The following is a 25,794-nucleotide window of genomic DNA, read 5'->3' on the forward strand; positions in this document are numbered from 1 at the left end:
GTTTTTAAATTAGGGTTCAAGGCAGGTTTCCCTCACTTTGGGGAAAACAAAACAGAAACACAAAAACCTTTACTGAACTTCTCCCGGTTGCACAACATGAAGCACGGTTTTAATAGTGAGTGTCAGCAATACAGTTTAGCAACCACCTTCACTTTCTTGTCAAAGACAGAGCAGTGGGCTAAGGTCGTAAGCTAAGGAGTCTGGTCAACAACAAACACAATAATGTTAAGACACCAATGATACATACAGTTGGCCAAGTATTTAAGACTTTATTTATTACACTGTGGAGTTGAAAGGCAAAATCTAAAATCATAGAAAAATCACCAACCAGTATCGATGTACAGATAAATTTAGAAGTCTATGCTTCTACAAGGTACTTTATAGGTTTCGGGGGGGGGGGGGGGTTGTTTTGGAGATAGGGTCTTACTACGCAGCGCTGGCTATCCTGGAACCCAGTATGTAGACCTGCCTCTGCCTCCCAAGCGCAGGAACTAAAGGTGTGAGGCACCAGGCCCAGCTTCAAACCCATCCATATATTCTACCACCCAGCCCTTGCAAGACATTTAAACTAGGCAGGACACATGGGATTCTATTACGCTCACTGCTTTACCCTACAGTCTAAAATTCTGTTTAGTTTTTGTTTCAGTATTTATAGGTATAGGACTTTAAGGACAGGTATTAAGAAAAAGTTTTAAAAATAGTTTTAAAACGTCTTTTCATTCTAGTGTATAATTTAATATATAGCTAGCTACATTCTATATTGGGTTGGAGCACTGGTTTGGGTTTTTTTTTTTTTTTAATTTTTAATTTTTTCAACCAGTGGGTTTGTTTATTCTTACTGTGCAAGAGTCATATCCTGTTCCTCTCCACCTTCAATTCCTTCAAGGTTATATCAGTACATACAGGGATCTTACAGAGGTTTGGGGTGGGTGGGGCAGGCAGAGAGAGCTAAGACGTGGGAGATAATCTTTTCTTGGATTCCTTAACACACTCTGGAGCCCTGTTTTAAGCAATACACTTATCATTACCTTATAATAAAGCCCTGGGCTAATGAGGGTAATGACAGAAAAGTCTGCAAGTACAGTAAGAACATTTTTTAATCCAGCTTTACCTATAATATCTAAAACACCATGAACTTACCAGCTCGGACTGCGTATTTTTTTCCTGCCTACTACCAGGCGTAGGGGGCGGAGGGCAGAGACAGGGGCCAGTAGAACAGGGCGTCTGGGACGTGGAGGGGAGTGCCTGGGAGGGATGTGAAGCAGGAAGCACAGCCCCACGAGGGCCCCTCAGCAGCACCCGGGGCGAACACGGTGGCTGGGGGACTGGAGGGAGAAAACCTGGAAACCAGCAACAGTTGGGGCAAGTGGGTACCACCCAGACAGTCTGCACAGAGGCTCTACCTCGAGAAGCTGGGTAGCACAGCCAGCATTCATGAACTGGCATGATGACCAGGGCTTCTCCTTCAATGCAGGGCACTGTGGGGGAAAACAAGCTGGTAATCACAGCTACTCAGATCCCAGTATTAGGTAAACATAGTCAGATAACCAGTGTGACTCCTCCCTAGGGAGTGACCAAGAACACGAAATGTGTTGGTTTTAAAGGACAAACAAAAAAAACTTAAACTGATGTTCTTAAAATAATAACAACCACCACCACCATTTTGGGGCTGAGGTAATAAATCAGCAGTTGAGCATGCTGTTCTTGCAGACTCTGATTCCCAGACACCAGCATTTGCATGCATACAAACTCCTTTAAATGAGGGGGAGCAGGTATGGCTCGGTGGTTAAAAACACTAGCTGCTATTCCAGAGGACCTGGGTTCAATTCCCAAGCACCCACACAGAAGCTCATAATTGCCTAAAACTCGACAGTCACTGGGCACACAGTGGTAAAGACACACATGCAGACAAACACATAAAATAAAACAAAATAATAACTGGTAGCACTTGTGTGCTTCTCTTCAATCAGGGGACAGGAGCATAGAACACAAGCACAAAATTAATCCTTGTCTGCATCCCAGAATCACTGTTGGGCATGAGCTGTGACACAGACAAGCCTATGGAGGCAGGCGACAGCACAGAGAGATGCTGCTGGTCCTGGGGCCAGCATTTGAAAGCACAGGTAATGAGAAGACAAAAACATCACCAGCATTCGCATTTTCATTCACTGGATGAATATCCAGTGACATGGATCAAAGCACAGTGCACATCCCACAGACAGAGTCACGGTATTCTGGATGCTAATGAATGTGATCTGAACTCATTCTTAAGAGACAGATCAATGTGAGCAAGCAGAGGCAGATCTATCCTAAAGTAAACTGTTTGAAGAAACTGGATGCAAAAGATCTCTGATGGAGAACCCTGGAGAACCTTGACGTTGTCACAAATATATCTGTCCTTAATTTGCTCAGATAAAAGAATCAGAGGATTGTAGGCTGGTGGTGATACAACTAGACTTAGCATTTGTCCTTTCAGAAAAAGCTATTTTGTGACCTCAATAGACAACAAAGGAACCACATTTGAAAGCCTGTAAGTAAAAATTTACTGACTTAAAAGAGTAACTATTGGGCTGGAGAGATGGCTCAGTGGTTAAGAGCACTAACTGCTCTTCCAGAGGTCCTGAGTTCAATTCCCAGCAACCACATGGTGGCTTATAACCATCTGTAATGGGGTCTGATGCCCTCTTCTGGCGTGTCTGAAGAAAGCAATGGTGTATTCATATGTATAAAATAAATAATAATCTTGATTATCATCTCAGATCCATTTTAAGTGCATGTTATTAACACAGGAGAAAAATGCAAACCTCTTGCCCCTGAAGCCAGCCTTTTGTAACACCTAAGCAGACAAGTGAGAACAGGTAGTTGAAGCATAAAGTCAAATTGTACCAGCCAGTTTTTAACAAAAACAAAAAAAGCACACTGAAGGACCCTGAATCTATAAGGTGTAATTGGCAAGCCGTGGGCATCTAAAGCATTCGGCTGAGCCTACAACCAAACTCTATACTTTCACACTTAAAAAACTGACTGGCCATCAGCTCCTGCTCAATGGTGTCCCCCTCAAAATAACGGTTCCCCAGGACAGGTCCTGATTTTAGCTTAGTCAAACCCACTTTGGCTGGACATCCCACCACCATGACTCTATAGGTAGTGTCGTCTAAAGCCATCGAGTGTCTGGCAATTTGTTACAGCAGCAGCAGGAAACTATAGCATACCCGTGACACTAAACCCCTTCCTGCAAGGACAGGGCTCCACCACTCTCCTCCAGCGACCAGCGCAGTGCCTAGCATAGTAGGTGCCCATCAGCCATTGTGTCAGTTACCAATGTGCACATTGCAATCAGTTGGCAGTAGATTCCCTCAGAGCAAAGGTAAGGAGGAAGCGTACAAGACTCGGAGAAAATAGACCACTAGAAATGTCGACACACAAAGAGGTGGTACTGTGTAATTCACTGACTGAGAGTTCACAATGAGACAAAATATTGTACTAGACATGTTTTGTGTATGTTAGATCCCATCAAATCCTCACAACAGTTAAAGTCAGATGTCATTTAGGTTTCAGATAGGCCTGGCTATGGCATTAAACTTGCCCAAGCGGGTGAGATGAATCAACAGATAAAGACACCAGACACCAAGCTGAACTTAATTAATCCCTGAGACCGAAATGGGAGAGGAGAAAACCAACTCCCAGAAGCTGTCCTCTGACCCACAAATAACCATGCCCATCAAATAAATTAACTAATTGATTTAAAAAGATTTTTTTTTTAAATAAGAAACTTGTCCATTGGGAGTCAGTAAAGGTGCTTGCTGCACAGACCTCATAATGACCCGAGCGCAACCCCAGCTGTCACAGTAGGAGGACCAACTTTCAAAAGTTGTGCTTTCATGGTGATGCACAGATTTTATCTCAGCACCCAGGAGGCAGAGGCAGATGGAGCTCTTGAGGTCAGCCTGGTCTACATGGTGAGTGTCTCAGTCTCTCCGTTCCCCCTCTCTCTCAAAAAAGAGGGAGGGGTTGTCCTTTCACACATACACAAGCAGGTGCATACATGTGGACACACATTCCCATACATCACACTCAAACACACCTTTTTACATTCAATCTCGTGCTCTTCCTGATCCAGATAGCATACCTAGTAACTATACTTAATCATATCCACCTTTCTAACTTAATCCCATGTTTTCTTAGGTGTTGAGCATTCTGTCTGGGTGTATGTGTACCGAGTGTGTGCCTGGTGCCATCAGAAGACGGTTTCAGACGCAGCAGAAGTGTGGTTACCGAGCTACAGCATGAGTACTGGGAACTAAGATCAGCTCCTCTGTGAGAGCAGCAAGTGCGCTGGAAGCACCTTCTCTCTTTACTGTAAACTTAAGAGGAGGGAGGAAGGGAAGTAGCTACAGGTTAGGTGAATTCAAGAACATGGCCCTGAGGGCTGGCCAATTTGAGTTAAAAGCAGTCCAGACGAAACATAGTATTAACTTGGGGTTATTGATAGGAAGGTAGATTTTAATAGCATAGAGGGTAAATATCTGCCTAGCCCTTGTGCTGTTTAAGGCTTATTTATTGTAAACATAAAGGTTGTGTGTGTGTTTTTATCTGGGCACTGAATGTTCAAGGCAGGGTAGGAGCTCCGGATTGGGATTAAAACCTTCTACAGCAAGAGGGATTTTCACTTGGCAAACCAACATCTGAGGTTTCCAGGTCAGGGCTGATCTGGATCATAAAAGGGCCTATTTATTCAATCAAGTTTTAACTTTTAAAACAAAGTCCGTCACTTTAAGGTGTTGTTGCCAAGCAGATCTGCAATTCGGTTAGTTTCTACAGCTCAATTTATCTCCTATTGCCCAATTCTCTGTCCAAAGGACATCTCTTGGAAACCCCAGGGCACTCCTGCAGGACCAGGAGCCACAAGGCCAAAAGGATGCTCCTCCATCCTGAAGGGTGACCAGTGCTGGGAAGGCCCAGTACTTCTTCATGTGAGGAAAGGGGAAAGACAGCTACTACAGAAAGTAGTTTGCATTGAAAAGGGTTTTGTGTTCTTCCTGAATTCTCTATGCATTGCTGGTGTAATGAGCTTTCTCCACACAAAGATCCTGGTATCATTTAGACTTTGGATTTCTGTCCCCTGAACCACTACAGATTTAATAGGAAAACTTAAGTGGAACAAAAATGTCACTAACCACATGAGCGGCAGCACGTTTCCACCAACCAAGACTTACATTCGTAAGACTTACATTCAGGGCATGTCCACTGTCTCTTCTGAAATTATTTTCATAAATCAAATTTTCTACATTGACCATCAGATAATTTGCATACCAGAGAGACACCCCATTCATGTTGGGAATAGAACCTAAGGCAGGACTCATTCTAAGAAAACACTTCATCACTGAACCACATCCCCAGTTGTCCCATCATTTACACTCTTAAAACTGCAAAGAACCAAGAGAAAGAAACATTCATACAAACATCTGCAACAGGAGTTCCCAGACTTGTAACACCCGAAGCACTGCTTCCTTTGATGCGATCTTCCAGAAGCAAAAGGCTACACTGTCAGCCCGACTACTCAAATCAGCACCTTGTTTCCAACTAAGGTCCACAAGAAACTGGGCACCTGGGGCACAAGGACCAGGGGTAGATGGAGAATTCTCCCTATATAGGCCAGACACAGAGCAAAACCCTTGGGCTTTTTGTTTTATAAATCAAGGCTAATTGGGACAAATAATCAGTCGTTACACGTTGAAACATCACGGACTCTGAGGGACTCTGAGGGACACTCTGTGCTAGTAGAAATCACGACACTGAGTGGTGACAGATTAGCCAGAGATAAGGCTTGCAACTGGGAGTGATAAAAACATATTGTCTGCCCAGGAACACAGGTGAGTTCATGGCAATTGCTGGCAGCTTCATATTCAACTGTAAGTTTTCTATAAACCTGCATATCCTCTCGTGTGCTGACTTGTCTCATCGAACACATCTGACCTTACCTAGATAGAATGTCTGCTTACCTAGTGTGGTGGGAGGCAGAGGAAGGTGCAGGCAGATCACTGAGTTCCAGGACAGGCAGAGCTCTGTAGGCAGACTCTGTCTCAACACAAAACAACCCAGAATGCCTTCCTGTTGTCTAATTTGGACCTACCTTTGAAGCTTTAGTTACTTCAGTCTGACCGTACACTCACACACTTTTATTAAATTCATTTATCAAAAACAAAGTTCAGAATACAGAGATCCACTTTTTCAAAAGAAGCATGTCACCTAGGATTTTTTAGTTGTAATACTACTGACTTGTCTTTTTTCTCACTCTTTCCCCAATTTTGTGAAAAGCCCCCTTACCCTTAGTTTGCCATGTCAGAGATAAATTCAGTATCACAGTGAGTCCTGGGTTTTGTTTTTTGTTTTTTTGGTTTTTTTTTAACAAGTTGGCTAATATCTTCTAAGAAACTCAGGAGCTTACTGAGAGTTTCGTATGAATTTCAAAAAAATTTCCCATAAGCATGATAGTGAACTTTTAAGATTACAACCTTATTAAGTTATCAAGTAAAATACATTGCACAGTAGACAATTTCATTTGTTCTTAAAAATAGTTTACTAGAGTTTGCGTTTCTGTTTAGATTCCATTTTTGCGATGTTAGTTCAAAATGGAGTCATACACGATGAATAAAACTCTTTAGTATGAGTTTTTGATCATAGCCTCTGATATTTCAAAAGTGGAGACAATATTTTTCCAGTCCTGTAAACTGAAAGATATAACTCCTTGTTTCCTGCCATAAGAACAGGAATCATTTTCTTCATCCACCTGGTTAACATTAGTTGGCTCTAGAATTGGCAGTCGGTCTTGGTCAAGCCTGATTCTTGCAAAGCCATCCCTAATAATAAAAGAAACATAGAAGATATTCTCCACAGTGCGAGAGAATGAGTTTGGATCAATCACAAACTCAAAATACGACACTGGAGTATCGGGGTATTTTTGAAAGTAGGTTTGCAGCAATCCCAAGATTCTCTCTACTTCTTTTTCTGTCGTCTCCTGATTAGCATGCACATCCAGCTTCCTCAACTTTGTGGGCATATCCCCATTTCCTTCCATTTTGCAAGCTCTTTTGTGATGTTCCAGCCGGGGCTTTCGTGCAGAACGTTCTGCCTTAAAAGAACCAAAAATGAAGTGGAACGTTTCAGCTTTCAGCATCCAGGCCATTGCTTCCTTGTGCAACATGCTCCAGAAGCAAAGAGCTATGCTATCATCGCAGTTGCTAAATTCCTCACACTCCTCTTCCACCCACTTGAGGCCCACAAACACCAGCAGCAAGTCACAGAAGGCAACCTGATTAAAAAAGCTCTTATCGGAGTTTAACTGCTTTGCCTTTTCTTTACCCAGATCAGAGGCCAAAACCAGAAACTGTGCGTCGAGGGCTGCCTCTCTGGTTCTGCTCACCCCGTCAAACAGCACATTGGCCTCCTCCAGGGCCTCGGTCAGCGAGTCGCTGGCCGTGTTCACGATGTCATCGCGGTTCTGCTGCACAGTGTAGATGAGCTGCCGGTACTGCCTGCGGATGCGGCGGCACTTCTCCCGGTCCACCGCCAGCTCCAGGAGGTCTGGGTGCATGCAGGGGGTCTCGGGGCTCAGGTCATCCGAGCTACTGTCTGGGCCTTCCTCTTCCTCTTCCTCCTCCTCCTCTTCTTCTTCCTCTTCTTCCTCTTCCTCCTCCTCCTCTTCTTCGTCTTCCTCCTTCAGCAGTGCCTCTTCTTCCTCCTCCCCATGCTTCACCAGGTGCTGCCATGCCAAGCTTCTGACTAGCTCCTCTCTTTTTTCCTTGCCTCCAGTAAGGGAACATTTTAATTCAGACATGGTGGTGGTGCGCAAGTAACAGCTCTCCAAGGGCTACTACCAACGGAAAGGTAGCAACAGAAAAGCCAAGCCGTTGGAACAGAGGCCTCCTGCTCATGCGCAATCGACCCCGCCCCCCAGCTCACCCGTGACCACACCTCCAGCACTGGCTCCTGCCGAAGCCTGGGTCAGGCCAAAGCTCAGCATTCTTTTTCTGCCTAGAGGGTAAGTACATCCTAATTCACGCACACCAGTACACACAAAAGCGATTTTAGAAGCATCTCCACTCAAGTGTGGAAGAACAGTGGGCAGGCAGGATTCTGCAAAGGAACTGTTTATCTGGAAGCCTGCCAAAAGCTAAATCAAGGCTTTTATATACTAGAGAGGGGGTTAACCTGAATCCTAGAAGCTGAGCAAACTGAAGATTTTTAATACCATCTGTGTTATATCACCCACTGGGTGAATAATACGCTTTGGGAAACACACACCAGCTCACTAGAGGCCCACGGAGCAGTTAAGTGGCTGAAGTTATCAGTACGCTTCGATTTAACAATGTGAGGAGTGTTTTGTTTCTAAATACAACAGGCACATACCCAACTCACACCACAGAAAGCTTCACCTGGTGGAGGGCACACTCGGTCAGTGGCGGAGTTCTGCACCCCATAGGGTAGCTTACAACCACTGCTTGTGATTCCAGATCCAACACTTCTCGCCTCCACTGGCAACCATGTGTACATGTACACACTTTTAAAAATAAACCTTCAAAAAAAGACAAGCCACTAAAGTGAGGGAAAGAACCAACTCCACAAACTTGTCCTCTGAACATCACACCCCCACATGGACCATGGTAATCATGCCTACACATACACTGCTCTCTGAACTCCACACATGGACTATGGTTCTCATGCCTACACATACACTGTCCTCTAAACTCCACACATGAACCATGTTAATCATGCCTACACACACACTGTCCTCTGAACTCCACACATGGACCATGGTTCTCATGTCTACACATACATCATACATTTATCACAATACTAATTTTTAATTTTTTAAATGGGCTGAAAAGGCTGGAGACATGGTTCAGAGGTTAACAAGCACTTGCAGCTCTGCCCGAGGACTGAGGCTCACAACTTCCTTTAACTCTGCCTCAGGGACCCCAACCTCTTCTGGCCTTTGCAGGCACCTGCATGCACTTGAGATACATTCACTCGAGCACAGATACAGACATACACATAATTTAAAATTTTAAAACAGACTGGAAGACAAGCCTGTGTCCTAGTCTTTATCTACTTGGTATTAGCTTAGACTGGTGGCTAAACCGGAGGCCACCACCGTCCCTCATTGTAAGATGAGAATTGTAACATACAGAATTAAAATGATATAATCAGTGGTTTTAACTACTGAGTACGCACTTACTACATTCCAAAGCATTTCAGAGATACTTTTATATACAAAGCAATGATGTATTTTTTGTTGTTTTAGGTGTTAGGAAAAGAAAAATATTCTTAGGCTGAGGATGTACAGGTCTCTGTACTCAATGTGTGTATACCCACATTTAAAGGCACACATCTTTAAAAGAAAAAAATGCTTCTATAATTTCCATCTACTTCCAATCTAAGAATAATTGAGTTTTCTCATTTGCAAAATCAGTCTACTGGGTACTCTGCGTTAAAACCTGTAACTGACTTTTTTTTAATAGAAAAACATCAGTTGGCACATATGGTGGTTTGTATGGGTATGGCCCCCATAGACTCATGTATTTGAATGCTTGGCCCATAGGGAGTGGCAGTATTAGGAGGTGTGGCTTTGTTGAAGGAAATGTGTCACCCTGAGGGAAAGTCTTTAAAGTTTCCTATGCTCAAGCTATGTCCAGTGTGGCACACAGTCTCCTGCTGCTGCCTGTGGATCAACATGTAGAACTCTGGGCGCCTCCAGCTCCATGTGGGTCTCCACGCTGCCATCCTTTCCAGCATGATAATGGATTAAATCTCTGAATCTGCAAGCCAGTTCCAATGAAATGTTTTCCTTTGAAAGAGTTTGCTGTGGTCATGTTGTCCCTTCACAGCAAGGAAACCCTCAGACAGCATTCATTTTCTAGTAGTACCGTGGACTGAACCCAGGGCCACGGCACGCCAGGCAACCCCGCTATACCACTGAGCTACCCTACCCCTAAGTTCTAAGAAAAGTGTTTTTAAGTGTCTATATCATCCAGATCTGCATTAGAGGTAACGCCTAGCCTGATGCTGGCAGCACAGTTGCCTGATAAACTAACTAATGTGACCTCTTTCTTTCTGACTGACAAAGGCTCGCCTGCATGCCAAGCTGAAAGGCACTGTGACAACCAGATGTAAAATTCTAAATTGTTTCCCAATGTGCTTCTCAGAACCAGTTCTGAACAGCTCAGAGTTTCATGTCCGACAACCCACCTTCAATGAAATCATTACCTTTAAAGTCTCCCCTTAAGTGAATCTTTATGTCCCAGCTACTTAATGAATATTTATGGAATGAGGATGTGAATTCGGTGCTAATTTATGGAATGCATATGAAGAGCTAAAAGACAAATGAAAGCCGGGTAAGTGTATCATCCTTCTGATGTAGTAGGCACAGTGGAATGAAGTCTCATCCAGTAAGCTTCAAATGAATGGCCAGTCTACTCCAGGCCACAAGTATGCTAGGAATCAATCCTGGCATTTGCATGGGCTCCATCCTAACTCACAAGCACAAGAATCAGACCAGGAGCAGGTGGGTGTCTCAGAAGTAGTACCGCAAAGCCAGAGGTGTGAGCAGGGCGGACACAGTGGGCTCTACCGGCAGGTGGTCTGGCATGCAGCCTTGCCTCTGCCTGGAGAGCTGTGCACTCCGGCCACTACGGAGGTCTTCATTTTCTGACACCATATCCTTTGCCAGGCAGTTGTGAGAACTTAGAATCCAGCACACACACACACACAGCTGTTACTGTCAGTAATAGGCATATCCATTTAGCTTTGGTTACTAACATACCCTTGTGAACACAGGTACATAAAGCAAGCCTACCTCTCCACCTTCATAAGCAAACCAGAAAATTATCTTTGGCAGGATTCCTCCTTTTCCAGAAAGAAGAATTTGGAGGGTTGCTGTGGGAACACACAAGTAGTTTGGCCAAATGATGCATTTCTCTGAAGAGGTGTTTACCTGCAAAGGTGGGTGGGTCTAGACAGGAACTGAAGGAAGGAAACCAGCAGAGTGGAGAAATCTAAGGAACTGCAGGTGTCACTATTTCCAGGAGCTAACAGTAGCTTGGGAGCAGAGATGATGAAAAGAAAACCAGGCTGGCTCAGGTCCAAGAAAGCACATAACAAAGAAAGGAAAAGTGAGCCCTTTATCCTGGAAGCAGACCAGGCAACAAGAAGTGGCCATGAGGAAGACTGGCCCTGGGCAGGTTAGGGAGGGAGAGTTCGGGGTGGGAGGCGTGAGAAGCTTCAAGTGATCTAGGCAAGAGGAAATGACCATCTTTCTCTGAAGAGAGAAGAAGAGGGAAGAGGCAGGCTGTGGCTAACCTTACAGAGGGTGGGCTTGAGACTGTCTACCCAGGAACTGACCACAACTGTGCTCCATCTACTTGGATGCAAGTCTCACAATGCTTTGCTGCCTGCCAGTTACCTCTTCAGTTACTGCCTTAAAGGAACTGCGTCTCATGCAACCAATTGTTAATCTCACCTCCCCGGACTTATCCATCATACTACTGAAGGCTTAACTGTGGCAGTATTCCAGTGGGTACCTTTCCACTCACTGTGCCCACCCCTTCTCAGTGCCACCAAGAGAGGCATTTACACAGGGAATTTCAAAACTCTGGAATCAGAGCCATGGAAAGGGAGCCAGCTGCTAACCCTAACACTGTTGACTTTCAAGTCCTAGGACCCACACGGTAGGAGAGAAAGAAGAGTATCGTATCCCCTAACCTTCACATAACACCATTGCGCTCAAGCACTCACACACCTGCACACAAATAAATGCAACAAAAAAAATTTTTAAACTCTGAACTCCTATACATTCTAATCCTTGTAATCTTGACTTGAAAATAACATGAAATGCTGCCGGGCCTGCTAGCAGCTGTCATCCTAACATTCAAAAAGGCAGAGGCAGGAGATGATCAGTAATTCCAGGGCCAGCCTAGGCTACACAGTAAGTTCAAAGCCAGCCTGATCTACATAGGGAGACTGCCTCAAAGGGGGGGGGGGGGGGCGAAGCAGGGGGAAGAGAGGGTAAAAGAAAGAACAAAACAACAGGAAGGGCTAGGAATGTAGTAGCAGAACACCTGCTTGTGTATGAGCCCTGGGTTTCACTGCCAGCATTACAAACACAGTAAATGCTGCCCCGGAACATACCTCTGTGGTAGAGCACTAGAATGTTTACAGCCCTGTTCAATCCTGGCACATACACGGGGGGGGGGGGGGGGGGGAACACATATATTCAAACTCCCTTTAAGAAGTCACCAGTGGCCGGGCGGTGGTGGAGCACGCCTTTAATCCCAGCACTTGGGAGGCAGAGGCAGGCGGATTTCTGAGTTCGAGGCCAGCCTGGTCTACAGAGTGAGTTCCAGGACAGCCAGGGCTACACAGAGAAACCCTGTCTCGAAAAACCAAAAAAAAAAAAAAAAAAAAAAAAAAAAAAAAGAAGAAGTCACCAGTGCCTACTGAGTCCTTCCCTCTCTCATCTGTATGTCCTCACCATGGCTAGCAAGTGGCTCAAAATTCTCAAGCCAGTCAGTAGTCTTACCTGTTCTGTCTCCTTCCATTTTCTTTTAGCTCATTAAAACCAGGAGAAAGTAGGAAAGAGAATGGCTGGTTTACTTAAACTCCGTATGAGTAGCTAGCAAATGGGAAGTGCATGTCACAAACTTCACTCATGGCTCCAAGACTAACTGGTCATATGAAATTGAGAAAGTCAGAGAAACACGAATAAGATTTTGCAGAAACAAGTGATTGTAACTTGTCAATAAACATTTACAGCACGGGCGGAGCCCCGTCCCCTAGGAAGACATGGCCAGGTCTTTGTTATTTCACTTGCAAACTGAAGGTCTAAGTGGCAGATTATGTTAAAGGTGAATTCTTTTAGCTCCCTTAATTAGTTTCCACCCATTTGCTATTCGCCTTTGAAGTTTACTTCCATTCCTTACATTCACTCTTCAAAAATAAAAATACAAAGTAATTGTAAATATCCTTCTTAATGACACATACATCTAGCCTAGCAGGCCTCAAGTTTACTAAGAAAGCCAATGTTGCAGGATATTTTACTTCTGAGAAACAGAGGGGCTGGAGAGATGGCTCCCTGAGGAATGGCACTTGCTGCCAAGTGTGGAGACTGGGATTTGATCCCCAGGATCCACATAGGGGAAGTTAAGAACAGACTCCACAATGTCCTCTGACTTCAACACACCGCCTGGTGTCTGTCTCATCGTGCATTTTTGCAATTTTACAGGCTGTCACCCCTCCCACCCAAGTGGACGGACCAAAAAGAGATGTCCAGCATACTTGCCATGGAAAGGTACATCTAGATTCCTTTATATCCACTCAACTCTGACTTAGAGAAAGAAATGCCTGACAGGAAACAAATGCAACCCAGAGGATTCCTGGTTGTTACCCGGAGCCTACGTTTCTCAGTACTCCAGGCCTCAGAGAATTAAGAGGAAGGTGATGGGGCGGCCCGATGAGGAAGGAGTACGCATTTCCTGATGCCTTTTTTCTCAAGACTTTCCAGTGCTATTCACCCTGCCACTGAAGACTGCAAGAGGAAAAACCCAAGCAAAGGGCACTTTGAACAGTCGATCGTTTTAAAAGAAACGGCTTGGCTCCTCCTGGTTCAGGGATCTGAGCACGTGGCTCCCCAGCCTGCAGTGGCCCGGCGCGGGGATCGGGGATCGTGCGCGGCTCCTACCTTCAGGGCTGGACCATGGCCGCCCTCCACCAGTCGCGCCTTCCGCCTTCCGCCGGCTGCCGGCTGCCGGCTCCCGCGGCTCCCGCGGCCTCTCCGCTGGCCGCGCCGCTGCAAGGCCCCGCCGCCCTCTGTGGCACAAAGCAGAGCGGCAGTGAGCCTTTCTCCGGGCGGGGCTTCCGGGACGCCACGAGCCCTCGGTCACTCCCGCCAGTGGACTCCGACCCGCAAGCAGCCGGGCTGTTGAGGCCTCCAGGACCTCCAAAACTCAGAAAAGCTCTGAGGGCGGCTAAAGACACCAGCCTCGCGGCCACCTGACACCTGACACAGCGTGGTCTGGCTTTTGATCACTGCGCCGGGAGAATGCATCACCCAGGGCTTCCTGGGAATCTGAAACCGCGGGTAAAAACGAAGGCCCACAAAGACCCTGTCCATCCATGCTCTGGATGACATCAGGGGAGGGTGGTCCTATTTCACAAAGGAGTGAACCCAGAAAAGTCTGGGACTGTTAAAAATGGAGCCCACAGCTCAATTTTTACATATGTATTTTTACATATATAATATACTGACACCGGCACTTAAAAGCATACTTATTTAATACTAGTACCAACAGTGATTTTATATATGTAAACATATATACTTTTATATATACACATTTAGTCTTCACAACTGTACTTTTAGATGTATTACCACAGGTTGGGAAACCGAGCAACATATTGTCAACCCACTTGGACTAGTTCGAGATGCCGGTCAACATTGGAGGCGGGACTCAAATCCAGGCAGGACTGTTTCTGCTCTTAACCACTAGCCTGCACCGCCTCCTTCAGTTAGGGAAGGGCTGTGTTACAGTCCCAGCTGCCCTGTTTAACTGCCTGGGTCAAGAAAGGCAAGCCACTTGAAAACATATGCGATTGACAATTCCAAGGAGTTTCATGGGGCTTAGGATGTGAAAACATTTGTAAGGCATGAAACTTCTTAATGTAATCACGAATCTATATACATATTCGTCACAGTGTCATATGTACCTCATCATCATTGCTCTACAAAGGTTACCCATTTTCTCTGGTAGCTTGCCAGGCACCAGCAGACAAGGGTCAGAGTTAAGTCCCCATACACTGAAGCTTGTGACCCAGGCTGTCCTCTGCACTCTTCCTTCTAAGTAAGAGCTTACCCTAGCTTGTTCCCAGCCCTCTCGGTCACATATTAAATGATCCCCTCCCGGACATTTCCAAATCACCACCCCGGGAGCGATGCTCCCAGGCCCGCCAGCAACCGTCCCATGCATCCCTGGTCCCCAGCGCTCAGCTCCACACTAACATAGCGCTTACGTGAGCAAGGAAGATGAAAACACCAGCTCTTCTCGCCCCGCGGGGTCGGCGTCCCGCACCTCCCGCGTGGATGCGAGGCCTGACGGAAGCGCACTGAGGATAAAGAGCTGCAGGTTCCCAGTGTCCCCGGGAAGCCACGCCCTGCTCTTAGTAGGCGGGCGAAGTGCCCGTGTCAGAATGACAAAGCAAAAATCCAGTCCTCGCGCAGCCCCGGCAACCCGTGCCTGGCGTCCCTGCAAAGTGAGAGCTCCTAATTGGACGGTACAACATCCTCGCTGCTCGGAACCGCCCCCCGGCCCAAAGGCCGCGGCTGCTATTCAAAGAATGTTGGGAACCAGAACCGAGTAAGAGTGTGGAGTGAGTAAGCCGGCCTCGGCCCTCAGGCGCTGCTATCTACACAAGCTTGCGTTAGTCACATGAGGAACTTTAAAAATATTGACTCCAGGCACCCATACAGATGTTCTGATGCCCCTGGTACTGGCTGTGACCCTGCCAACTAGGTTTAAAAAAAAAAATCCAAAAATTAATCTAATTGACTGCAAAGTCAGTGACCCACTGCCCTAAGGTAATGGATTAGTCAAGTCTGGTGATTCTTTTAAGGAAGTTCCCTGGGTTTTTTTTTTTTTTTTAAAGCTATGCCTACTTCATCCTGAGTAACCCTGAAAAGAAATGACTAATTCCCCTTACAATACTTCCTCCTCGTCCCAATTGGGCTTGGGGTTGTCTTGTTCGCCTTAAGGAAAACAGACTATATTTAGCACTTGGCACACCACCACCACCAGCATGGACCAAAGAAGGCCTTGTCCTCTCATGCCTCCCTGCCCTTAGGTTACTAAGAATGCTTGGCGAATGAATGAATGAATGAATGAATGAATGAATTAGTTGTCTGACCCACTACTTTGGTTAATAGCTGGGTGAAAAAAAAAAAAAAAAAAAAAAAAAAACTAGGTGAGAGGGTTGCTGGCTCCTAACAGCCTGAGGCCACACCTCCTGAAAACTGGGCGGCCTCCCTACATTCCTTCTAGGCTCTTCCAAGGTGAAAGTAAGAAACGTGCGTAAATGTACACACACCGCGCAGGCTGACGAGACGATTCGCCCACACTGGCCACTGCTCACTTCTCGTGTGCACAAGCAGTGCTTGAACCAGGGCAGCCCCCCGATTCTCAGGTATGAGGAGTGGCTACAAAATGCCTAGCTCCAAAGTGTCCAGGACAAACTTAGTCAAGGACCAGGGGATGGAAAATTGGATTATGCCTGGCTCCCGAGTCAAGCTCTACGCCGAGTTCTGTTTGCCTTATCCCATGCACTCTGTATGGGGACAGTCTGTAAGGGAAGGCCATGGGCACCTCGTTATTAAAAATCTAGACAGTGCAACTTATTTCAAGAGTATGATGGCGCACAGAGAGGCTTTTTATATCACTGAGTTATAACAATATACCTATTACCTTGATTTTATAGAATTCCAATAGCTTGACCCTGAAAATGTCTTACATGGACTGGTCAGAGGGATCACAGTTGAGAGTCTTCTAATACCATATTAGAAAAGACCACGTAAGCCACTTCAACTCCCCACTGCTCTTAAGATAAGCAGACTATGTATAGCACAGGTGGCTAAGACAGCTCCCCCCACCTCCGGTGAGGACACGCAGAGAGCTGGATTCTAGTCCAGTTTAGTTACTGGTTAAGGGAAGACGCCGCTCCTCACCTTCCCATAGCTCAAGGTCTGCTCAGTCAAAGGTCTGTTTAATCAACACCTTAAATCGATTTGACTGTGCATGTTCTTATCTTTCTTCCCTGAAAACCAATGTAGTCCATCAGTACTCATTTGAAAAGTCACCTCCTCTGGGTGGGGTTCCTTCTCTCTTTGTGGCCCCAAGTACCTACTAAAAAATTGCACATTTTCTGAATCTGTCAAAACTTTTGAAAAGCAAACCCTTGTTTGATTTCTTGTCTCCCCAGCATGTGTAGTTCAGAAAATGATGAAAAAAATCCTTCTGTTTCTGAACTGTCATCTCAGCTAAGACAATGGTTGTGATCCTGCTGCATCAACAGCACTGTAAAACACCAGCTACAGAAAGCACACTCAGCTACAGTAATCACTACTCCGACCTTCATCTCTCTAGAGCCCTTTGAGATCAAGGCCAGGTTTCTCAATGGTCCAGACAAGGCAGGACCCACCCTTGTTTGGGTAAGTTTGTTTTGTCAAAACAGGGTTTCTGGGTATAGCTCTGGCTGTCCTGGAACTTGCTCTGTAGACCAGGCTGGCTTCAGACTCAGATATCTGCTTGCCTCTGCCACCCAAGTCCTGGGATTAATAAAGGTGTGTGCTCCTTCCCCCCAACCCCAGCCCCGGCTAAGAACCACTCCGGTTAGTGCTAGCTATCCACATAGTCTGCACCCTACTTAGGCAGCAAACCATTGTTGGAGAAACATGTAGAGAGGAGGGCAGGGCCACAAACCTCAAATCTACCCTTGGCCCTGCCCAGCAACCCTTTCTCCCTGTCATATTTCCCAGCGGCCACAATGACTCTTCCATCTTTTCCTTCTTCTTTTCTCGAATTTCTAACAGCACTGCCACGTCTTGCCCTCTCTCTGCTCATGACCTAGTTTCTACCTTAAGAAACCAGAGTCAGCCAGACAGGACTTCCCAGTATTTCCCCATGGTGAGCAAACCACTCAAGTCTTTACTATGGCTCCCAGTAGAAGAAAAGCAAGGTTCTCTCTCACCAGCTCTTACCTTCTCTGTTCAACACCTTCATCCAGAAAGACGCCCCTCGGTCACCGTCAATTTTGTGACCTGTACCTGATCATGTCTGTCATCACACAAACACACTGTGTGCCTCTCATTCCATAGAAGCCGTCAGGGCATCCTTTCACAAGGGGATGGGGTGAGGTGGGTGTTGGAAGAGCTCTCCGCATTCCAAAGAACAATAAAGGGAGCAGGGAGGTAGGAAATATCTAAGCACATCCCTGTCCCTGCGGGAGAGGCTAAAGGGAAAAGAAAGCATGCACCATGGGAACTGTTCTAAGCAGAGGACACTAGAAACAAAGAAGCATCAAGCTGGGAGCTTGCTGTGCTCACCCAGCCAGGCTGCCAGAGAGCCAGGAGGAAGTCTGAAGGCAGAAACCATAAAGACTCGGACTAGTGAGGCAGAGGCTACATCTGAGGGTAAACACAGGTTTGCAAAGGTTGGAATGAGAGATGCCAAAGAAAGATAAGAACCTACAATCCAGATCCAGATGTCAGCCTTGGCAACTGGGTCAGTGGTGGCACTCTTTGGGACAGGGACAGTCAGGGAAGGAAAGTGACAGCCGGGTACAAATCCACAGTCTGACTTAAGAGTTGTACTTTTAATTTTCTCTCTAAATAGAGATTTCTAATAGGCAACTAGATTTATAGATCTGGAGGTCAGAGCTAAAAGTAAAAATCAGAGAGAAATTAGGGGAGTCCAATATGAATGATACCATACACTACATGCACTAGCTGAGCATGGTGGCACATGCCTTCAGTCCCAGCACTCGGAGGCTGGAAACAGATCTCTATGAGTTCGAGGCTAGCCTGGTTCACAAAGTAATCTTGAAGGCAGCCAAGAGTCTCAAAAATAAACAAACAGTAGGATAAAAAATACTCCATATATTGTGATTTTCTAGGAAAAAAGAAAACCCAGCAGTGGGGTGTGAGTGTAAAAGGGATGTGAAGTGAGAAGGGAATCAGTTAACAGTGAAGGCCCTTGCCTTGCTGGTGAGGTGAGGCCAAAGATCAGGAGTTCAAGGTTATCCTTAGCTTGGGAGTTTGAGGCCAACCAAGACTACAGGAGACCCTGTGTCAAACTAAAAGAACTGGTTCAGTGATTTAGAAGGTCAACACATCTCCAGCCCACAGGCTGGAGAGTCAAGTGGTACCCTGCAGGGAGGGTGCTTCCTCTTCACCGGGCCTCTGGGATCCTTGACTTAGCTGGATAAAGCCCATGTGCATTTGAGAGTTATAGGCAGTAATCTTCACTCTGAGGGTACTGATTTCAATGTTAATTACACGTCTAAGATCCCTTCATAACAGTATCTAGTGTTTAACTAACAGAGGGTGACTACAGCTGGGTCAACTTGACACAGAAAGCTAATTCTCACACTCTGGTACTAGATGAGGTTACCCAGGGAGTTAGCTTATTTAGGGAGATGAAGGTGGCCTGGAGACAGCTCTGAATACCAAATTACAAAGAGAAAAAGGAACCGGCCCAGGGGAAGGAGCTAGAGGACGCAGGAAGAAGACAAAGATGATAAAGTCTCAAGGAAGCCGATGGAAAGTGCTCCTGTAGAAGGAGGCGATGCAGTGCTGCCAGAGCTGTAGGCAGGGCCAAGGCTTCATTCTCAACAGTGAGGAGCAGGGAGTGGGGACACGGGATGAGAGCAATGATGTTGGGGTCTTCTGCTTATATTTTTGTTCCTCTAAGAAGGGAGTGATTAGAACACGTTGTCATACTGGTGGAACTGAGGGAATAATCCAGACAGCGCGTGCCCAATCCCACGGAGAAAAGGACAAGGTGACTACAGAGCCACCCTCTTTAAACAAACCTTTATTACTCAGTGGGGCTTTGCAGTAAAAGCCAGGCTCCATCTCTAAGTAGAGGCCAGTTCCTCGGCTTCCCAGCTCCCTGAGCTCCTTTCCACAGGGTCCTCATGGTCCTTCCACCTCCTCATCTAAAGCAAACCTCCCCTGCCCTCCAGTCATTAGCCCGCCTCCAGCCCTTTAATTACCAAGCTTCCTGGCTTTGCTGACTCCCAAGTGCTCCACAAATCCAGTTCCAACCTGTCTGCCCTGAGGATGCCATCAAGGAAGCCAAGTCCTATGAAATGTGCCACAGCGCCAGGTGGTCATTCCACCTGATGTTCGCACAGTTATGATTATATTCTATTTATGATTATTTGATCAATGTCGCCTCCTCTAGAATAGCAGGGGCCATCAACTTCCGTGGTGCCCGGGAGATGTTTATCTGCACTCCCTCACCTCAGTGTACAAGTGACTACTGAGCTCCCACAAGTAAGGATCTGTTTATTTTCTTTAACTCTAACTGATTTAAATGTAACTATGCCCAGCACTAATACAGTGTACACATGTAGTAACCACTCAGTAAATATTTGTCCAGAGGTTAAATCTGTAGATTGAGGATATTGAGGCTATCACTAGTTAACTTATATACATTGTATCTTTTCCATAAAGGGAAAATGTTTTTAACATGACAAATGTCAGGGGGTCTCCTATAGTTCCAGAGAGGTGAATTTCACCTTTAAAAACATGGTCTATCTCAAGGGGAAGCCGGGACAGCCGTGAAAACACCTTGGTCATCTGAATAGAATCCCATCCGTCATCTGCCTGAGAGGTGGCTGGACTGTGGAGAATGCCCAATGTGGTGGTCCACAAGCTCCACTGAATACATGGAAGGGAAGCAGAAACGGGTGTGGCATCACTGGAGAGGGCTCCTAGGCAGAGCAGCCTTAACCCAAAGCCTGAGAAATAACAGAGGTGGGAACGGTGAATAGGAACCATCGGGACTGGGTATGTGCTGTGTGTGTGAACCCAAGCTGTACATGACTAATTTAGTCAGTCCTTCCAACTATTTGGGTAAGGGGGAATAGTCTTGTTTGTCCCATTTTACAGACAAAAAGAACAGAAGTAAAAGGAGGTAAGTTTGTTGGCCCCCAGCTACAAGAACAGGGCTGAGAGCACCACCCCAGTGCCTGAGCCACCTCATGAGCAAAATGTCCCAGGCAGAGCAGGCAATATGCAAAAAGGAACTGAGGTCTCAGGAAGGAAACAATATGTCTCTGTATAAAGGGAGGTGAACCAGAGACAGATTGTGGATCAAAGGCAAGAAAGTGCTTGGCCCGTTTCCGCACATGCTCAATGAAATCCCATAAGATACTAGAAATGAGGATTGTACAAGTTGAGAGTATTAGCAAAGCAAGTCATGCTAGAGTTGGGGTAAAAATCCAGGGTTCTACTGGGCATGGTGGTGCATACCTTTAATCCTAGCACTTGGGGGGCACAGTTCAAGTTCTCTGAGTTTTAGGTCAGCCTGAGAAACAGTAATAAGTTCCAGGTCAGGTAGGGCTACATAGTGAAGATCTTCTCTCCACAATAAAAAGACCGGAAGGATGGCTCAGCAGTTACAAGCACTGGCTGCTCTTCCGGAGGACCCAGCTTTGATTCCCAGCACCCACAAGGAAGCTCATAACTGTCTATAACTCCAATTCTGGTGAATTTAATGCCCTCTTCTGGCCTCCATAGGTACCAGGCACACATATAGGGCACTGACATGCATGCAAGCACTCAGCCATACACATAAACACTTTTAAAATTTTTTCTTTAAAACAACAAACAAAAAAGCCCTAGGGATTCCTATCTATAAATCCACTGTTTTACAATTAATCAATATACATGGAGGAACAAAAATTATAAAAAGCAACATGCTAAAGATATAGAGACCAGCAGGAGCTTTCTGACAGAGGCCAGAGAAGATTTTGTCCACACAGCATCCATCCTGGGAACTCTGAAATCCTAACTGGTGACCATGACCCCCACAAAGACAACCCCCCTTCAAACACAGCCCAAGTCCGACCCTCTCCTTTCTACCATCAGGTTGCATTAAAGATGTCTTTTCACACTTCTCTCAATGCCTGAGGCCCTCCATGCAGGGCCTTAACAGCCTCTTAGTCCTGGCCACAGCCCCTGGAGAGTCTTAGTGTCATCTCCATTCACAGATGACCAACTCCAGGCTGGGTCACTGGCCTGAGATCTCCCAGTGAGTCATCTCTCTCTACCATGCACTATCTGCATGGTGCTCACTCCCTGCAGAGACACACTGCAGGTTTGAATGCATCTGGTGTTTTGGGATTGTGCTTCTAGGTGTTAGTGGAGAGGACCTTGCAGATAAGGGCAAAGGAACCCTGACTTGTAGCACTTGCCAGTGTCTGTGGTATAAACACTTCAAGCTACCAGCCGAGGCACAAAACCCTGAGTGTGTAGCTGTGGCTTGCCTAGGTGGCAGGAGCTCTTTGGGCACCAGATGTCTTTCTTTGGGTGTCTCTTCTTCTAGCAGCCCAAACATCCCTGCATCCTCAGAACACACAATGCACACCGTTGTCCTGAGGCTCACCGTTAACTTGCCTGCACGCTGCACCAAGGGACCCCGATATCCTGCCTGACATGGGGCCGTTCCCTCTAGCATGAATCTCTAGGCTGAGCCCACTGCCGGCTCCTTTAATTTCCTACTGACATGCAGCATGTTCTAAGAGCGAGGGAGCCTGCTCTGCAACCACAGTCTGGCCTTTCTGCTAGCAAGCTGTGTGCCCTTGGACACATCCTGGTACATCTCTGTGCCTCAGTTTGCCCATCTGTGACGTGCTGATAAATAATACTTATACCTCATGTGGCGGCTGTGGAGTGAGGTATCAGAAGGCCTAAGAATGTGATGGGTAATCAATATTTGCATCGTACAGTGTTCTTCTGAACACAGTCTAAAGCTGGAAAGCTTTCACTTCCTCCTTGCATGAGTCACTCACAGTAACTATCCACAATTTGTTATATCACATTAGACCCTGCCCATGAGCTAATTCAAAGGCTACATTCCCAGTCTATAGCATTTCTCTCTTCCTTTCACCTTTCTTTCTTTCTTTCTTTCTTTCTTTCTTTCTTTCTTTCTTTCTTTCTTTCTTTTTTGAGACAGAGTCTCGGGAGGCAGAGGCAAGTGGATTTCTGAGTTCGAGGCCAGCCTGGTCTACAGAGTGAGTTCCAGGACAGCCAGGGCTACACAGGGAAACCCTGTCTTGAAAAAACAAACAAACAAAACAACAAAAAAAGAAAGTCTCTAAGAGACAGAGTCTCACATAGCCCAGGATGGCCTTGAAATCACTAGTAACCGAAGATGACCTTGCTGCTCCTGCCCTTGCCTTTACAGTATTGGGATTTTCCGATAGGAGGGGCTGGAGAGCAAACCCAGTGTTTCCTGGATGCTAGGCAAGAACTCTGCCAACTGATCCGAACTCTCAGCCCCAAGCCTGCTGTTTCCTACAGTGCACACACACTCCTTCCTCAGAGTTTGTCTTTCCTGGGAAGAAGAAAAGGCATGCTTTTCCTCAGTCAACTTACTAGAAGCACTACGTGAAGTTTGTGTTCCGCGTACCTACAAGCCTCAGGTGTTCACAATACTGGGCCATGAGGAATACTCCATGAGCTATTCTGTCCTACCTTAGTTTTAAAGGAAGAGAAATTTTTTTTTTTTTGTCTTTGTTTTGAGACAGGCTTCCCCCAGATAGTCCCTGTCCCCTGAGCTCAAAATCCTCCGGCTCTAGTCTCTCAAGTAGAGCCATTCCAGGTGGCACACAGCAGCTGGAACATCCAGCAGGAAGAGAAGGGTTTTTAATGTGGAAAACCCGCAGCCTGAAGAGCCTCAGGGGGTGTGGGCTCCATTCCAGTAAACTCTCAAATGTCTCTCTTATAAAACTGGAGATCAGTCACGCCCACCCCAGCCAGCCAGCCACGCACTAATTACTAATGGTAGCCGGCTTTTAGGTCCTCTAGATCAAAGAAATATCACATCGTCCTTACTACGCATCACAAGGTACCTCATACTGTGAGAAACACCCAATTCCTTCCTCCTGAAAAGCCCAAACTGCCATGATCACCTGCTGAGGGGAGGGAGCCAGGAGCCCAGGATCTTCCCGACAGGTAGCTAATAATCTGCCAGGCCAACCTTGTAACACAGCTCACACTCAAGAATCAGGCAACCAAGTTATTTTAAAAAGTGGGGAGCGGGGTGTCCCATACGGTTTCAAGGAAGTTTATGACTTCTTGCTGGGCCACGTACAGCATGAAGGCCGGACCTGCCTGCCAGGCCCTGCTTTTAACTGAGACTGACCAAGGTCCCACAGGATACATTAAGTTCGTTTTTCCGGGCTGTAGCTTAGTGGTAGAGCCCATGCCGGGCATGTGCACGATTCCACAGCACCAAACTTTCCCACGAACAGCAGACAAGAAGTGTGTATACTCCACCTAGGACTTTTTAAAAGTCACTTGTCTACAGATTGAAAGTGTTTATTCAACCTTTAAAACTATCAGGAACTCTAAGCCAGTGTCTGTAGAGGAGGAAACCTGACTACCTGCTACTGGTCTCGACGAGGCTCAGAGTTAATCATTAGTGGATTTTGCCTTTGATAGAAACAAAACAAAACCATGAACTAGGCCTCCAGTTCAGTGGGCAGTCACTGACTTCTCCAAAAAGACAAAACACACTCACATCCAGACCACTCTGAAAAGCATCCACATTTGTGTTTTGTTTTGAATTTGGTTTTTGGTTTCTGTTTTTTGAGACAGGAGGCTCATTGTGTCACCTAAGTTAGTCAGTCTCCACCTGGAGTTCAACTGGCCTTTGCTCCCAGGCCTCTCTGCACCTGCCTTATACTTGTCATTTAAATTAGAGACATATATGTCTCCACCCATGTAGAAGCTGCTGTGCTGTCTGTTCAGATGAGCCGGTCTGAGCCATTCCACAGGTAAATACAAGATGTTTTAAGTGTCACTAACTGGATACCACACATACAACATCCTAAAATGAAGGCTGCATTTCTCAGCCTCCCTTTGTATGTATATGGCTAAGTGATGACAGTTTGGCCAAAAAGTCTAGGCAAGTTGTTCTGTGTAACTTCCAGGAGATATTCTTAGATGAAAGGGGTGTGCTCTCATTCACCCCTCTTCCCAGCAATGGCTAGGTTGGGCACCCACCTTAGAAAGCAAGTGGGAAGACAAATGCTGAGGGATACAGGATATGGGATTTCCAGTGTCAGGCTACTGATTCCTAGACTTATTTCAGGAAAGAAAAATATGCTTATACTGCTTTAAGCCATTTTTGTCTGGGCTTGGAAGATACATGTAGCCAAACTGAACCATAGCCAGATAATTCGTGTTAAGGGAATCTTAAAAGGAAGGATGGATCCCAGGATCTGCACCCAATGAAGATCTTGGTTCTAGTCTACTACACAGTTCTAACTTATTCCCAAAGCTTGAACCTTATCCACAGATTTATCCTTCTCAAGCCTGTACCCCAGCTCATCTAGACATGTACATATCCAGCTTCTATCTACCTTGGACACCCACAGCATGGTTATAATAAAGTTACTGTGTTTCTTAGAAGTCTCACCATATCCATCTCTGGGTGAAGCCCAAACTTTGGCACCAAGCCCAAACTCCATGGCTGCAATCTCAGCCACACCCTTCATTTTTCCTGTTTCTTCCACCCCAGACTGTGATTCTGTCTTCTACTAAAGTTTTCCACAGGGATGAAGAAATGGTCAGTGCTCCCGCAGGGGCCTGAATCTGTTTCCCAGCATGCACTTTAGGTGGTATATAATACCAGTTCCAGGGAGATGCAGTGCTTCTGGCCTGCACAAGGCACCTGCATTCATACGCACTTACCCCATACAGACACATGTGCATGCACATAGTTATAAAACATTAAACTAAGGCTAGGCAATGGTGGTGTACACCTTTAATCCTAGGACTCAGGAGATAAAGGCAGGTGAATCTCTGTGCATTTGAGGCCAGCCTGGTCTACAGGGTAAGTTTCAGGGTTGCCGGGGCTACACAGAACAACCCCGTCTCAAAAAATTAAAAACAAAATAACAACAAAAACAAAAAAGACCCACCTAACAATAAATAATAAAACCTTTCTTTTAAAGAACAAT

General features: G+C 46.0%; 2 protein-coding genes across 4 annotated transcripts in view; both read right to left on the reverse strand.

The window, feature by feature from the left end:
* Txnrd1 (thioredoxin reductase 1) overlaps window positions 1-25,794 on the reverse strand; it is a 90,432-nt gene that overhangs the window by 26,400 nt on the left and 38,238 nt on the right. The window contains exons 1-2 of one of the 3 annotated variants that reach the window (XM_076919847.1): window positions 15,061-15,217; window positions 13,736-13,863 (exon numbers count right to left, since the gene is read on the reverse strand). The exons of 1 other annotated variant lie outside the window; for it this stretch is intronic. The gene's annotated coding sequence lies outside the window, so the exon portion shown is untranslated. Of the gene's footprint in view, window positions 1-13,735; window positions 13,864-15,060; window positions 15,287-25,794 lie in introns of those variants that run through there. One more of the 3 variants, XM_076919846.1, reaches the window with a different exon arrangement.
* Window positions 6,627-7,954, reverse strand: Eid3 (EP300 interacting inhibitor of differentiation 3). The gene has a single exon (XM_076919848.1). The coding sequence runs from the start codon at window positions 7,835-7,837 to the stop codon at window positions 6,662-6,664; it is 1,176 nt and encodes a 391-aa protein (XP_076775963.1). The 5' UTR covers window positions 7,838-7,954; the 3' UTR covers window positions 6,627-6,661.

This window comes from Arvicanthis niloticus, chromosome 22 (assembly GCF_011762505.2).
Source record: "Arvicanthis niloticus isolate mArvNil1 chromosome 22, mArvNil1.pat.X, whole genome shotgun sequence".
Lineage (NCBI taxonomy): Eukaryota > Metazoa > Chordata > Mammalia > Rodentia > Muridae > Arvicanthis > Arvicanthis niloticus.

Bases quoted from the DNA above. Each gene is read 5' to 3' on its own strand.
- Eid3 (XM_076919848.1), bottom strand. From the start codon at position 7,837: ATGTCTGAATTAAAATGTTCCCTTACTGGAGGCAAGGAAAAAAGAGAG.